Below are 11,672 nucleotides of genomic sequence, written 5' to 3'. Positions count from 1 at the left end.
CTGTCAAAAAAGTGAAAAACACAAGTGAAAAACAGTCATAGCATGTTGAAAAAAGTCAAATAAAGTAATAGTATAGTATGTTGAAAATAGTAAAAGTCATACTATAGTATGTTGAAAAAAGTAAAATAAAGACATAGTATAGCATGTTGAAAAAAATCTAAAAAGTCATAGTATAGTATGTGGAAAAAAGTTAAAAAAGTCATAGTATAGCATGTTGAAAAAAGTTTAAAAAAAAGTCATAGTATACCAAGTCAAAACCAACCAAACGGTTTATTTTGTACACTGTTTGTAACGTTGCTGAAGAGAAAACATGAAAAGTATAATGCAGTCATTGTGGTTCAAAGAGACATTTTCATAGAATTGTACATATTGACATGTTTGCATGGAAGGCTGTAAATACTATAAACAAAATTCCCATATACAGAGTACACGATGAGTTTCCAAATGACTAACAAGATAAATAAAACCTGGCATAAGAAATATATAAACATTATTTTTTATTGGATTGATTTGTTGGGTTTTCTTGTCATTGAGTACAACCTGCTGAAATCTGACAAGTAAAAGTTCTGGTGTGTGCATAAAGTATATGAATAGTATGTGAACCTAGGTCTTACAAAAAACAAACAGGACACCCTCTGCTGTAGCATCTTTGAATTTATTTAGGTGTCAATATGGCATTAAAAAATGTTAATTCCTCTGTTGCACTCTTTTTATTTTGTTGGTCACTGATTCCACATCTGGTGGGTAATCTTAGTAGAAGAGAACATTTAACAGCCGTGACTTTGACATTTTGTACCACTTTTTTTCCACCAGCATGAAAAAGTTTACTAAAATATAACAAAGGCTCAGGTATGCTGCAATCCTCTTCACTTGAGTGTCTCTGCTCTATCAGAGGATCTCTCAGGAGGAGCAGCTGACCTTTAACCGCTTAGCCCAAAAGGGTGGTCTTGAGGCATAACCCGCCTCCTCTGCAGTCTCTTGTGTAACGAAGGGAAATGACAGAATATGGTGAAGCAGCTCCACCTAGTGAGGGAGAAATAAAACACCAGGTAAAAATCATCAGAACAATTTGTAACAGAAAAGTAGTGGAGCACTGCTTTGATTTTGGATAGTACTTAAATTTAAAAACAGTATGTCAGAAAAAATATTAAAGTCATAGTATAGCATGTTGAAAAAAGTAAAATAAAGTCATGTATAGTATGTTGAAAAAAGTAAAATAAAGTCATAGTATAGTATGTTGAAAAAAAAAAAAACCGTCATAGTGTAGTATGTTGAAAAAAGTCATATAGTATGTTGAAAAAAGTAAAAAAGTCAGTATAGTATGTTGAAAAAAGTAAAATAAAGTCATAGTATAGTAAGTTGAATAAAGTCATAGTATAGTATGTTGAAAAAAGTAAAATAAAAAGTCATAGTATTTCAAATATTAGTGTGTCATAAAGAATTCATAAAAATCTCGGTGTATAGTATCATCAAAAATGTCAATAAAGTCACAGTATAGTAAGTCATAAAAAGTCTAAATATAGGATGTCATCAAATGTATAATAAATAGTTATAGTATAGTATGTCATATAAAAGTTATGGTATGTAATAAAAAAGTAAAAAACCCTTTTCTCGTTTAAAAAGTCACGGTATAGTACGTCATAAAAGGTCCCGATACATTATGTCATAAAAATATCCTAAAGAATGCTGTGAAGAAAGTCAATATCACATACACACCTCAGAAAAATCATTTATCTCAGCTTTACTTATAGCAGACTCCGCCATCCAGTTCCTCAGCACATATCTGGGATTTACATCTGCAAGACATATTTCACAATCAGACAAACTTGTTCCTGGTAGAAACGTCACATAGTTACGTATTACACGTTCAAATCAACACTAATATGTACATTCTGTGGCTTACTTTTCATCCTCTGCTGACGATCCAAATCACTATCATTTTGTTGTCTGAACAGAGAAAACTTTTAAATCCACTTTCTGAAATCCACATTTCAGGAAAAACTTGGGATACCAAACTAAGTAGAGGACGGTCTGGCATTACTCTACATCTTTTTGCTTACCGGATGAGCCGAAGCTGGTACACACTGAGCCAATCAGAAAAGAGCTTGTGGGACGACAAGTCTTCAAGAGCCCACAACTAATACAAAACAAAAAGGACGCCTTAAAATCAAACTCCATAGACACGCTGCTTCTGCATCGCTTGTGCTGCAGTAGTAGCAGCATTTTGCATGTGATTTACCCGCATATTAATAGCACTAATAGACCTGCAACAGTGTCATAAACGTGTCTCAGCGCGTGGTACAGATACTAAAGACGCCACCGACTTCAAAACTAAATCTAAAAGCTGCTTCAGCTCTACCTGTGAGAAGTCTCTGTCGTGAAGCTGCTGGGCTGAGACTTCACTGAGCTGCCTGAAGGTCATGGTGAAGTCTGACTGTGTGTCCTCCATCATCTGACGAAACACAAGAGGAGTAAAACAAATGTTTGCAGATGAACAATGTAAATATGTTATTACAGTAACAATTGCAATGACTTGCCTTAAGCAGGAAGGCAATGAGGTGACCATCATCCTCCTCTTCACCCAGAAGCCCCAGCTTAGCTTTAAATAGCTGATGAATCCTGAAACACACGCATGAATACAGCTAGAATACATAATATATTATCACTGTAACTGGATATGGAATTAGGGACAATATAAAAGGACAAATCATCATTTCACATGGACCATACCTCTTATGGTAAATATCAACATATCCATTTAAAATATTTTTAGCCCTGAAAAAAAGATTAAGACGACAAGTTAGTCCAAAATGATTCTGTCGAAGAAATTCTGAAAGTTCAAGGTGCAAAGAGTAGAAAGAGAAACACATGATATTACAGTTTGACAAGGTGCTGACCAACACTACTGGGTCCTCATGCCAGGTTAGTAAAGTTCAAAAGGTCTTTTATTTTTTACTAAACATGACTTATGTAAGCAGTTATCACGGGGTTATTACTCGCTCTCCTGGCGCTTAGAAAGCGCCGGACTGAGAGCCATCGAGAGCTTCTGGAGGTTAAACAGTCCCACGTTGGCCTGAGCTCCGATGCTGTATCTGCCCTCATCGTCAGAAGTGTTGGGGACAAAATCTGCAGAATTAAACATTTGTTTAACATTTGACAAGAACAGGACATTCTGTGATTGTTAATGAAACACAGACGTGCGTCACAGTACACACTGGGGCTGTACGACTCCATGAAGCCAAACGGTCCGTAATCGATGGTGATGGACAGGAGACTGAAGTTGTCCGTGTTGCACACACCTGTTGACACACAAAATGATAAATGTATGTGATAAAAATATATATATATATATATATATATATATATATATATATATATATATATATATATATATATATATATATATATATGTATATATATATATATATGTATATATATATATATATATATATATATATATATATATATATGTATATATATATATATATATATATATGTATAAGCAGATGTCGATACAAACTGTATGATAAAATGATGAGCCACAACAGGTTCTCACCGTGTGCAAACCCAATCGACATCCACTGGGCAATCAGATGTGCCGTTTCATTTACAACTGTGGAATAAAACGCCTAGAAAAATGGAAATACAACCAAAGACAAAGCATTAAACAAGGAAGTTCCATAAAAAAAACTAATTATACGCAGCATGCAGAAACACAACAACAGTTTCATTCCCGTAGTCAACGGCAGAAGGACACCTCGGGTTTGTTCATCATTTCATACACCAAATTAAGATCAGGTAAAACCTTGTATTCAGTTGGCATATATATTAAACATGTTTCTGTTTAATCTTACTTACCAAATATTTATCTGGGTCATCGGGACCGATTGAAGGAAAATGTTCGTCAATCACAAAGATCAACAGCTTCCTAAAATCAACAGAACAACAACATAAGTTAAGCATAACTTTATGCCACAGGAGGCCGTAGAGAAAGCCTGAGAGACGACGTGAACGTAATCACCTCAGGAGATCAATCTCTCCACTCTGAGACAAAATCTCTAAAGATCCGATCCGGAACCACGACTTGGCTAACCTGAGAACAGCAGCTCCTGAAAAACATTAAAAGAAACTCCAGTGAAGCATACAGTGTGAAGAACCAGTAAACGTAAACTGAAGATAGTTCAAGTCCATGTCTAGGGTCATTTTAGCGTGAATCACTGCACCTCTCTCCGTCTTCACGTTGCCATCGTAGAATTGATCCCTCATCACCGGCTCGTCACTTACAATCAGACTGAAACAAAATCATCACATCAGTAACATCCACATTTCACACAAATAAACACCTTATCTTAATCAAATTTAAAAGTAGTCAGTTCATGTTAATACAGATCCTGGCCTTCTACAGAGTTCTTAAACTATTTTAACGTCTGGTGAACACGTTCAATATGTTGTTTTTATTTCTACTGCCATTTCAAAGTACATGATGTTCCTGGTGTAAGTAAATGTTGCAACCATTGCCGACTAAACTGCACATATTCTAAGAACCCTAAGGCCTATCAAAATCAAACAGATCCTGTGATACATTGACCCGGTCACCTGGCGGCCCTGCTGGTCGGAACACCCAGGAAATGCATGGCTTCGCTGCACAGGAACTCCCGTACAGAGGATCGGATCACAGCTCGACCGTCCCCCGACCTGGAGCGAACATGATCAAATTCATATCTGACATTTCAGTCAGATTACAGATAGTTGCCTCTTGGCTGCCATTTGGTATCACTAGTGTTGGCAAATGTGAAAAAGTGAAACAAGGAAGAAGAGAGTGATCTCGATGTGGACATTTGAGACACACATTAACACCAGGTGTAAATGTAATCAGGTTAAATCATGTAAATACAATCTGATTACGAGACGCATATAAAGTGGAGGCGTAAAGGGTGACCATGGCTAAGTGGAGAGCAGGGCCGCCTTTCAATCAGAGGGTCGGCGGTTCGATCCCCGGCTCCTGCTCTGCTAGTGTCATGTCAATGTGTCCTTGAGCAAGACACTTAACCCCAAAAACTGCTCCTGATGTAGATAGATACTAAATTGTAAGTTGCTGTGGATAAAAGCATCTGCTAAATGACTCTAATGTAATGTAAAGGGAGTCCAACATACCTTGAATACGGTGTTTTCCCAGAGCCTTTAAGCTGCAGTTCCCACACTTCTCCTTTCCTGCGGCACATTTTATAATGAACAGAAGTTTTAAGTTTGAACTGTGATGCACCTTGAATATACAGTTCTCTGAATACACGAGGAACCTAATTCATTTTCACCTGTTGGTATATTGACCAAGGGAATGTGCTCGACCATCGCCCAGCTGACCTGCCCAGTAGCCAAACTGATGATGAAATAGTTCATTCATTCAATACATTTCCAAGTCATCACCTGTGATAAGATCTAGTGTCAGGTGTTGTCTTACAGAAGATTTACAGAGACTTCCAAGTTTCCTTGACGTTGCTAATAAACTTGTTTTTGGTATATTTATTCCTGAGTTGATGACTGACTACGCATGCCAGTAAAACAAACAGAAAACAAGTGGACCATTACCTGATGACCTCCATATCTGTGAGCAAGTGGTATTGATCCTGGTGGCAGTCTGCCACCGCTGGCATAGTGCAGGAAATCATCCGATTGGGTTACAGCCACATCCAAGTCTAAAATACCCTCGATGACCTCCTGTCGAGACAAATTCAGATGTGATGAAGTCTTCACATTTCACTGTAAAGACTGTGTGATGCTGCTGGTGGTGTTGTAACCTCACCTTAGAAGCTGCTGCCAGTCTCAACGGGCCTTTCAGTGGCGTTGGAATGGATTTGGAGAATATGCAGTTCTTTACAGAGCGAGCAAAGTTACCGTCAACCACATCGATCGGGAACGCTTCTGCAGAGAGTACAGAAAGGATTGAATTTGCGACATTATTACTGTCAGTAACGGGGAACATATTTTTGTATTGACCTAAAAAAAAGACAAATCACTTTTGTACCCATTAGCTTCTTGCAAGACACTCTGAACCGGGCCAGGTCCTGTATGAGGTTTGAAACGCTAATGTTCCACCTGGATTTGAAAGTGTTTGGGGACAGCTGGCTGTTTGATGCCGTATTGTCACGGTCAGTGCAGAACTCCAGAACATGTACAGGTGTGACACTGGATGCTGCTACCAGAGCAAAGACTAACACTTTGAAGGGGCTCCACATGTCAGCAACTGCCTCAAAGCAACTGGACTGTGAGCACTGATGTAGTCTTAGATTTTAAATGTCTTAGATGGGTAATGGCTGGTAGTCATAATACACACAGCAATGGGGGGGGGGTACTCTGATGCTGTAAAAGTATTAGTATCACAATGTAACATACTCTGCCCTGCATTCATAACACTCTTTTTACATCAGTAAAAGTATGCTTAATGTACATGTCACCTTAAGTTAAAAGACCCTAAATTAAGGTACATCAGTTTTAAAGTAATAACTAAAAAATTAACAACTAAGACTCAACCATGAATGTGTTTGAACAAAAAGGTCAGTTTATTCGGCATCTACACTTTACCCAGATTATAGATTAATAAACAGTTTTGAAAGCCCCAGTAAAGTTAGCTAGCTACAGATAGCGCTACAGCTAGAGCTCCAGCTAGCTATAGCTACTCAGCTACTAACGTTAGCCCCTAATAGTACACTACACTTTTCCGTGCTATTTCCTCAGAGACCTGTAAGAAGACGTATTCTATATCTTCAGTTTAAAGAGCAAACAACCGTAGCTTACATCTACCGCTGCATTTCTAGTTAAAAAAGAAGTAACTTTCGAGGAATTCATTAATGTGTGTCTCAAACTCCCATATATGTCTAGCTAGCAGCTAATTTCTAGCCCGCGACTGACCTCACCAAACCGTCACAGGTGACGGATTTCCGGTTCCGGCGAAGTAGCGTAACTATATAACCTGATGCCTGACGCCTAAATGCTCCGGGAACATGGCGTGCCCGTGGCTGAGGCAGTGCCGGAGGTGGAGTACGACCTGTGCGAGCACCAGTCTGTTAGAAACCTTGAGGTTTCACTTTAACGGCCGGTCCGTGTCCACGTTCTCCACCGCCTGTCTCCGGCGGACACCATGGAGCTCCGGGCCGGGGAGCGAGGTGAGTTGTGGCGGGCTGAGAGCCCCGGAAGGTCACCGCGGAGCTGTCATTTAGGAAAATGAATGGTAGTCATGTTCTAGCTAACCGGCGTATTGACGTTACTTCGCTGACTTTTTACGCAATGCAACATCAACGGTTTGAGACATTTTTTTTTCTTTCGCAAGAGTGTCTCGTGTTTTGTAAGAATGTCCTACATGAATGTGGACTTTTTGACTTCTGGGTTTGTTGTTGGCATGTGCAGAACTTCCTCAGCACCCATAAAGGTCAGGACCTGCGTCTAATGTTGCAGAGACATTAATCTACTGCTGTCCTTTACTGTAATATATGTCTACTTTAAGTCTAACCAACATCTACGTCCATCTAGATGTGTTTTTATTTCATTTATTATTGACCCACATGTTACTTCACCCTTGCCTTTTATAAAGACATTGCGTGTTATTATTCTTATCCATCTATTTAGAGTTTCAGTATCTTTTCTTTTTTTGGTCTCATGTCCTTTTTGTTGTTTTCAGGGGCAGCTGTCGGCTCCACCTACACAGATGCACCCAAAAGCTCTCAGCTCCACCACATCTCTACCCAGGTGAGTTGTCTTAACCAAAAACTATTTACAGCATTTGTGCACACAATTGTGAAGGTCACCGTATTTAGCACACTATAATTCAGCAATTTTGGTTAAATGTCAAGCAATGTAAGATTTATATAATCGCATGAAATTGTTGTAGTATCAAGGATCTACGGTTGTAGGTAAATTAATACTATAAATAGTAATTACCTTAGTTTCTGTACTATATAGACTGTATTTACTGTTTGTTGTCTTTGTCTCCAGACACACTTCCCGGCTGCTGAATCCAACGCTACAGTCTTGCTGTTGCAGACAGAGCGTCCACACCGACGTGAAGCTGAAGGACCCGTTCACATTGGCGCAGAAAGATTTAACAAATTTATATGATGACATCAGAAAGGTACTTTCTCCAATACAGAGAGCGTTGTTATTATTGTGTCCCTACAAGTGAGCCATCCAAGACATTGGTTATAAATGAGCAGAATCCATTTTTACAGCCGTGTTGTGTTTGGCAAAGTTGACCTCTTGACCCCAGTTGACTTTTTTTATGATTTGAAATAAAACGCATGAGTCTTATTACTCTGCCTCACAGGAGCTGTTTGTATCCAGAGAAGAGCTGAAGTCGCTGTGTGACTACTACTTCGATGGGAAGGGCAAAGCCATACGACCGATGATTGTTGTCCTGATGGCCCGGGCGCTCAACGCTCACAGCAACAGATCCGGGTAAGATTTGGATCCCTCCAGACCTACAACGCACCACACCCTGTCATAAAGCACAGTCCAGGTTCTTATTTCCTCTCACTTCCTGCTGTCTGTCTGTGTCCTTCCTGTAGAGATTTGCTCCCAGGGCAGAGGACCATCGCTATGATCGCAGAGATGATCCACACTGCCAGCTTGGTGCACGACGACGTCATCGACGGATCAGATAAACGGCGGGGGAAGAGAACCATCAATGAGGTGTGGGGGGAAAAAAAGGTAAGAGAAAATGAATATCCTCAAAACACTTTTTTCTCTGTACTGCTTCATTTTAAGGATGTAAATATCATTTATTTATTTTTTTCTCCTCCAGGCCATCTTGGCTGGAGATTTCATCCTTTCAACTGCCTCCATGGCCATGGCTCGCATTGGGGACAACACGGTTGTGAAAGTGATGTCGCAGATAATGGAGGATCTGGTGCGAGGTACAGAAATCACATTGTTCATGCCACCTCAGTCAGTAATAAAGTTGTAATAAAAGCTGTAATTTGTAGCTTTTTTTTTTTTTTTAAAGCACATTGGAAGCTGTTTAAATCAAGTGAACCATTGACTGTATAATAGACAGACGAAGCGTCTCCTTCTTCCCAATGTGCAAAAAGTGAAGCCAAAATATCCCGAATATGGGAGCTGCAGAGTAGTGATCGGTGGACTGGAGCCGTGGTGTTGGAAGTCCCGCCCACACAGCAGTAACATGTTAGCCACCTAGCAGCTACGTCAGCACCACGGTAGCCGTTTGTCTAGAAAGACGCAACATGTTCTATTTCGGTGTTTCAGAAATGTCGTCATGACTGCTGACACGGATGTATGAACACGTACGACGGTCTGCCGGTGCTGGCTCACCTTCCTGTCTGTGAGAAATGTTGCAACACTGTCAGTGACTGTATGAACCACAAATTTATTCTGTATATAAAGATGTTCATATGCAGTACATGTTTGAAACAGACATGGAAAGTTAAAGTCAAAATTTTGACTAAATAAGTCATTAAAATCAGACTTATCAGAAATAATCAACACTTAAACATACATTAGCTTGATGAAATGTATTTGAGATGTACTTTGATTTTTTTTTTTTTTATTTAGTTTGGCTCATGTCCCATCTGCTAACATGGAAGGAGTAGGGCTTATGTTCTATACTGCAGCCAGCCACCAGAGGGCGCTCTAGATGTTTTGGCTTCACTTTTGGGGAGCCATCACGTCCGCCCATCTTTTTTTTTTTTTTTTTTTAAATGCAGCCTAGGGTCACGACCCAAAGTCTGCCAGTACGGCGTTACCACGCTCCCTCGTCTGTGCTTCCAGGTGAATTCATGCAGCTGGGCTCCAAGGAGAACGAGAACGAGAGATTCAAACACTACCTCGAGAAGACCTTCAAGAAGACGGCGAGTCTCATTGCAAACAGTTGTAAAGCAGTATGTACGTTCTGTTTCACACAAATACCACGGCGCTGAAGAAGAGACTCTGTTTCTACACTCAAATGTGTGTTTGTTTTGTTGACCATCTCTTCTGTATCATCCAAGGTGTGCGTTCAGGTGACGTCTGATCCGAAAGTTCATGAAATAGCCTACAAGTATGGGGAGAACGTCGGCATTGCATTTCAGGTAATTTCTATAGTTTCTGCTTTTTAATCTTTTTATTTTACTCCTCACTAGCTAAAAGCATGTAAAACATAATAAACTCCTCTACTGGAAGGATATCTTGTCTATTCAGGACATAATTCTGTTGAAATGAACTTTCTATGATTCTATGGGTTAATTCCTCTGACTTGTAGCTGGTGGATGATGTCTTGGACTTCACATCAGGAGCCGGCCACCTGGGGAAGCCCTCGGCTGCTGATCTCAAACTGGGCTTGGCCACCGGGCCGGTCCTGTTCGCTTGTCAACAGGTGAGAGTCGGTCATATGTGTCGTAGAAACTGTACGTTTTAAATAAGTTACTGACACACACACACACACACACACACACACACACACACACACACACACACACACACACACACACACACACACACACACACACACACACACACACACACACACACACACACACACACACACACCCCGCTGTCTACTGTCAGTCTTTACGTCATTTTCCTTCTGCCTTCCCAGTTCCCTGAGCTCCATGCTTTGATCATGAGACGCTTCAGCTCTAAAGGAGACATAGATCAAGCCTGGCAGTACGTCCTGCAGGTAGGACCGGCAACGCACCGTAAAACGTGTAGCTTAAATACATGAAATGCTTCCAGATGCAAGTTTCTACCTAAACTAGACTTTAGAAACATCTGCTTCCTGCATGAGACACTTTTATTGTAAATTAGGGTAGATGAATATTACAAATGAATGTTTGATCTATATTAAGTAAACATTTTGAGACCTAAACTTTCAGTTGCTGATGGAGGGGGGCTTTACTTTGCCGGTACAGAACATAAACACTCGGGTAGATGAAGATTAAAACAATGGCTTCTTCTTCTTCTGTTTTTAGAGTGACGGCGTGCAGCAGACCAAATACCTGGCCGAGCGCTACTGTCAAGAAGCCATCAGGCAGATCAGTAAGCTCCGGCCGTCGGCGGAGAGAGACGCCCTCATCAGGGTCACCGAGATGGTTCTCACCAGAGACAAGTGAACCTCCGGGAAGCACTTCAGGCAGCCGTCTGTGGGGAAGAGAAGAGACTCACCCTGAACTCTCAAAAACGTTTCAAAACCGTGGGAGAAGGACTCCTGGTGCTCGTTTGCTACATACCATATATACATAATACACTTTGTCTTTAGTGCAAATCCGTTGATTCAGATGTGCTCAATGGTAACCGCGGTGATAATTTGGAAAAAGGAAAATCTCATGAACTGATGGATATCACTGAAAACTGCAATCCAACTCCTCACTTCATTCAGTACTGTGATCGTCTCATGCTTGAAATTAGCCGACCTTTGACTGCGTTTGTTACACGTTAGTGTTGAGAAATCCAAAACGCAACGGTCATCGGTGTGTTTGTTTGGATCGATGTAAATTATATATATATATATATATATAATTTTTTTTTTTTCAAGATCCGTCCACACCTCCAGAGGCCAAACAGCGGTGTGTCTTTTGGACATGTTACACGGTTACTTCTTCAATGCAAAGTGTCCTGTAAACACTGAGGCCTTAACATCGTAAAGGACTGTGATCAATAAAACCTGCAATGTTGTTTTTTCAATTAACGCC

The 11,672-nt window shown here is 40.3% G+C and overlaps 2 protein-coding genes across 3 annotated transcripts; one reads left to right on the top strand and one right to left on the bottom strand.

Annotated features, from left to right (window-relative positions):
• Positions 1-266: 266 nt before the first annotated feature.
• On the bottom strand, positions 267-6,887 carry LOC137871994 (protein adenylyltransferase SelO-like). 2 transcript variants are annotated; one of them, XM_068710154.1, is made up of 19 exons: positions 6,023-6,887; positions 5,801-5,919; positions 5,587-5,715; positions 5,313-5,377; positions 5,155-5,211; positions 4,597-4,695; positions 4,224-4,291; positions 4,022-4,109; positions 3,859-3,928; positions 3,557-3,629; positions 3,216-3,299; positions 2,997-3,126; positions 2,731-2,775; positions 2,538-2,619; positions 2,360-2,452; positions 2,061-2,137; positions 1,904-1,947; positions 1,717-1,796; positions 267-1,023 (listed from the first exon to the last, which is right to left on the bottom strand). In XM_068710154.1, exons 1-19 carry the CDS (start codon positions 6,231-6,233, stop codon positions 901-903), a joined length of 1,737 nt encoding a protein of 578 aa, XP_068566255.1. In that variant the 5' UTR covers positions 6,234-6,887; the 3' UTR covers positions 267-900. The 2 variants fall into 2 exon arrangements, with proteins under 2 accessions (XP_068566255.1, XP_068566256.1); XM_068710155.1 differs by lacking the exon at positions 1,904-1,947 and having other exon boundaries at positions 936-1,023.
• A 57-nt stretch (positions 6,888-6,944) lies between these two features.
• On the top strand, positions 6,945-11,664 carry pdss1 (prenyl (decaprenyl) diphosphate synthase, subunit 1). The gene is made up of 11 exons (XM_068710167.1): positions 6,945-7,160; positions 7,673-7,740; positions 7,987-8,122; positions 8,315-8,445; positions 8,556-8,697; positions 8,792-8,903; positions 9,775-9,884; positions 9,993-10,073; positions 10,244-10,357; positions 10,580-10,660; positions 10,953-11,664. The coding sequence occupies exons 1-11, from the start codon at positions 6,999-7,001 to the stop codon at positions 11,091-11,093; spliced, it is 1,278 nt and encodes a 425-aa protein (XP_068566268.1). The 5' UTR covers positions 6,945-6,998; the 3' UTR covers positions 11,094-11,664.
• The last annotated feature ends 8 nt before the right edge of the window (positions 11,665-11,672 follow it).

The sequence above is a fragment of the Cebidichthys violaceus genome, unplaced genomic scaffold, assembly GCF_023349555.1.
Source record: "Cebidichthys violaceus isolate CVI_PGR_0920_01 unplaced genomic scaffold, fCebVio1.0.p SCAF_15, whole genome shotgun sequence".
NCBI classification, from domain to species: domain Eukaryota; kingdom Metazoa; phylum Chordata; class Actinopteri; order Perciformes; family Stichaeidae; genus Cebidichthys; species Cebidichthys violaceus.
The sequence above is the reverse complement of the archived record's forward strand: the minus strand, read 5'-3'. Positions and strand labels throughout refer to the sequence as shown.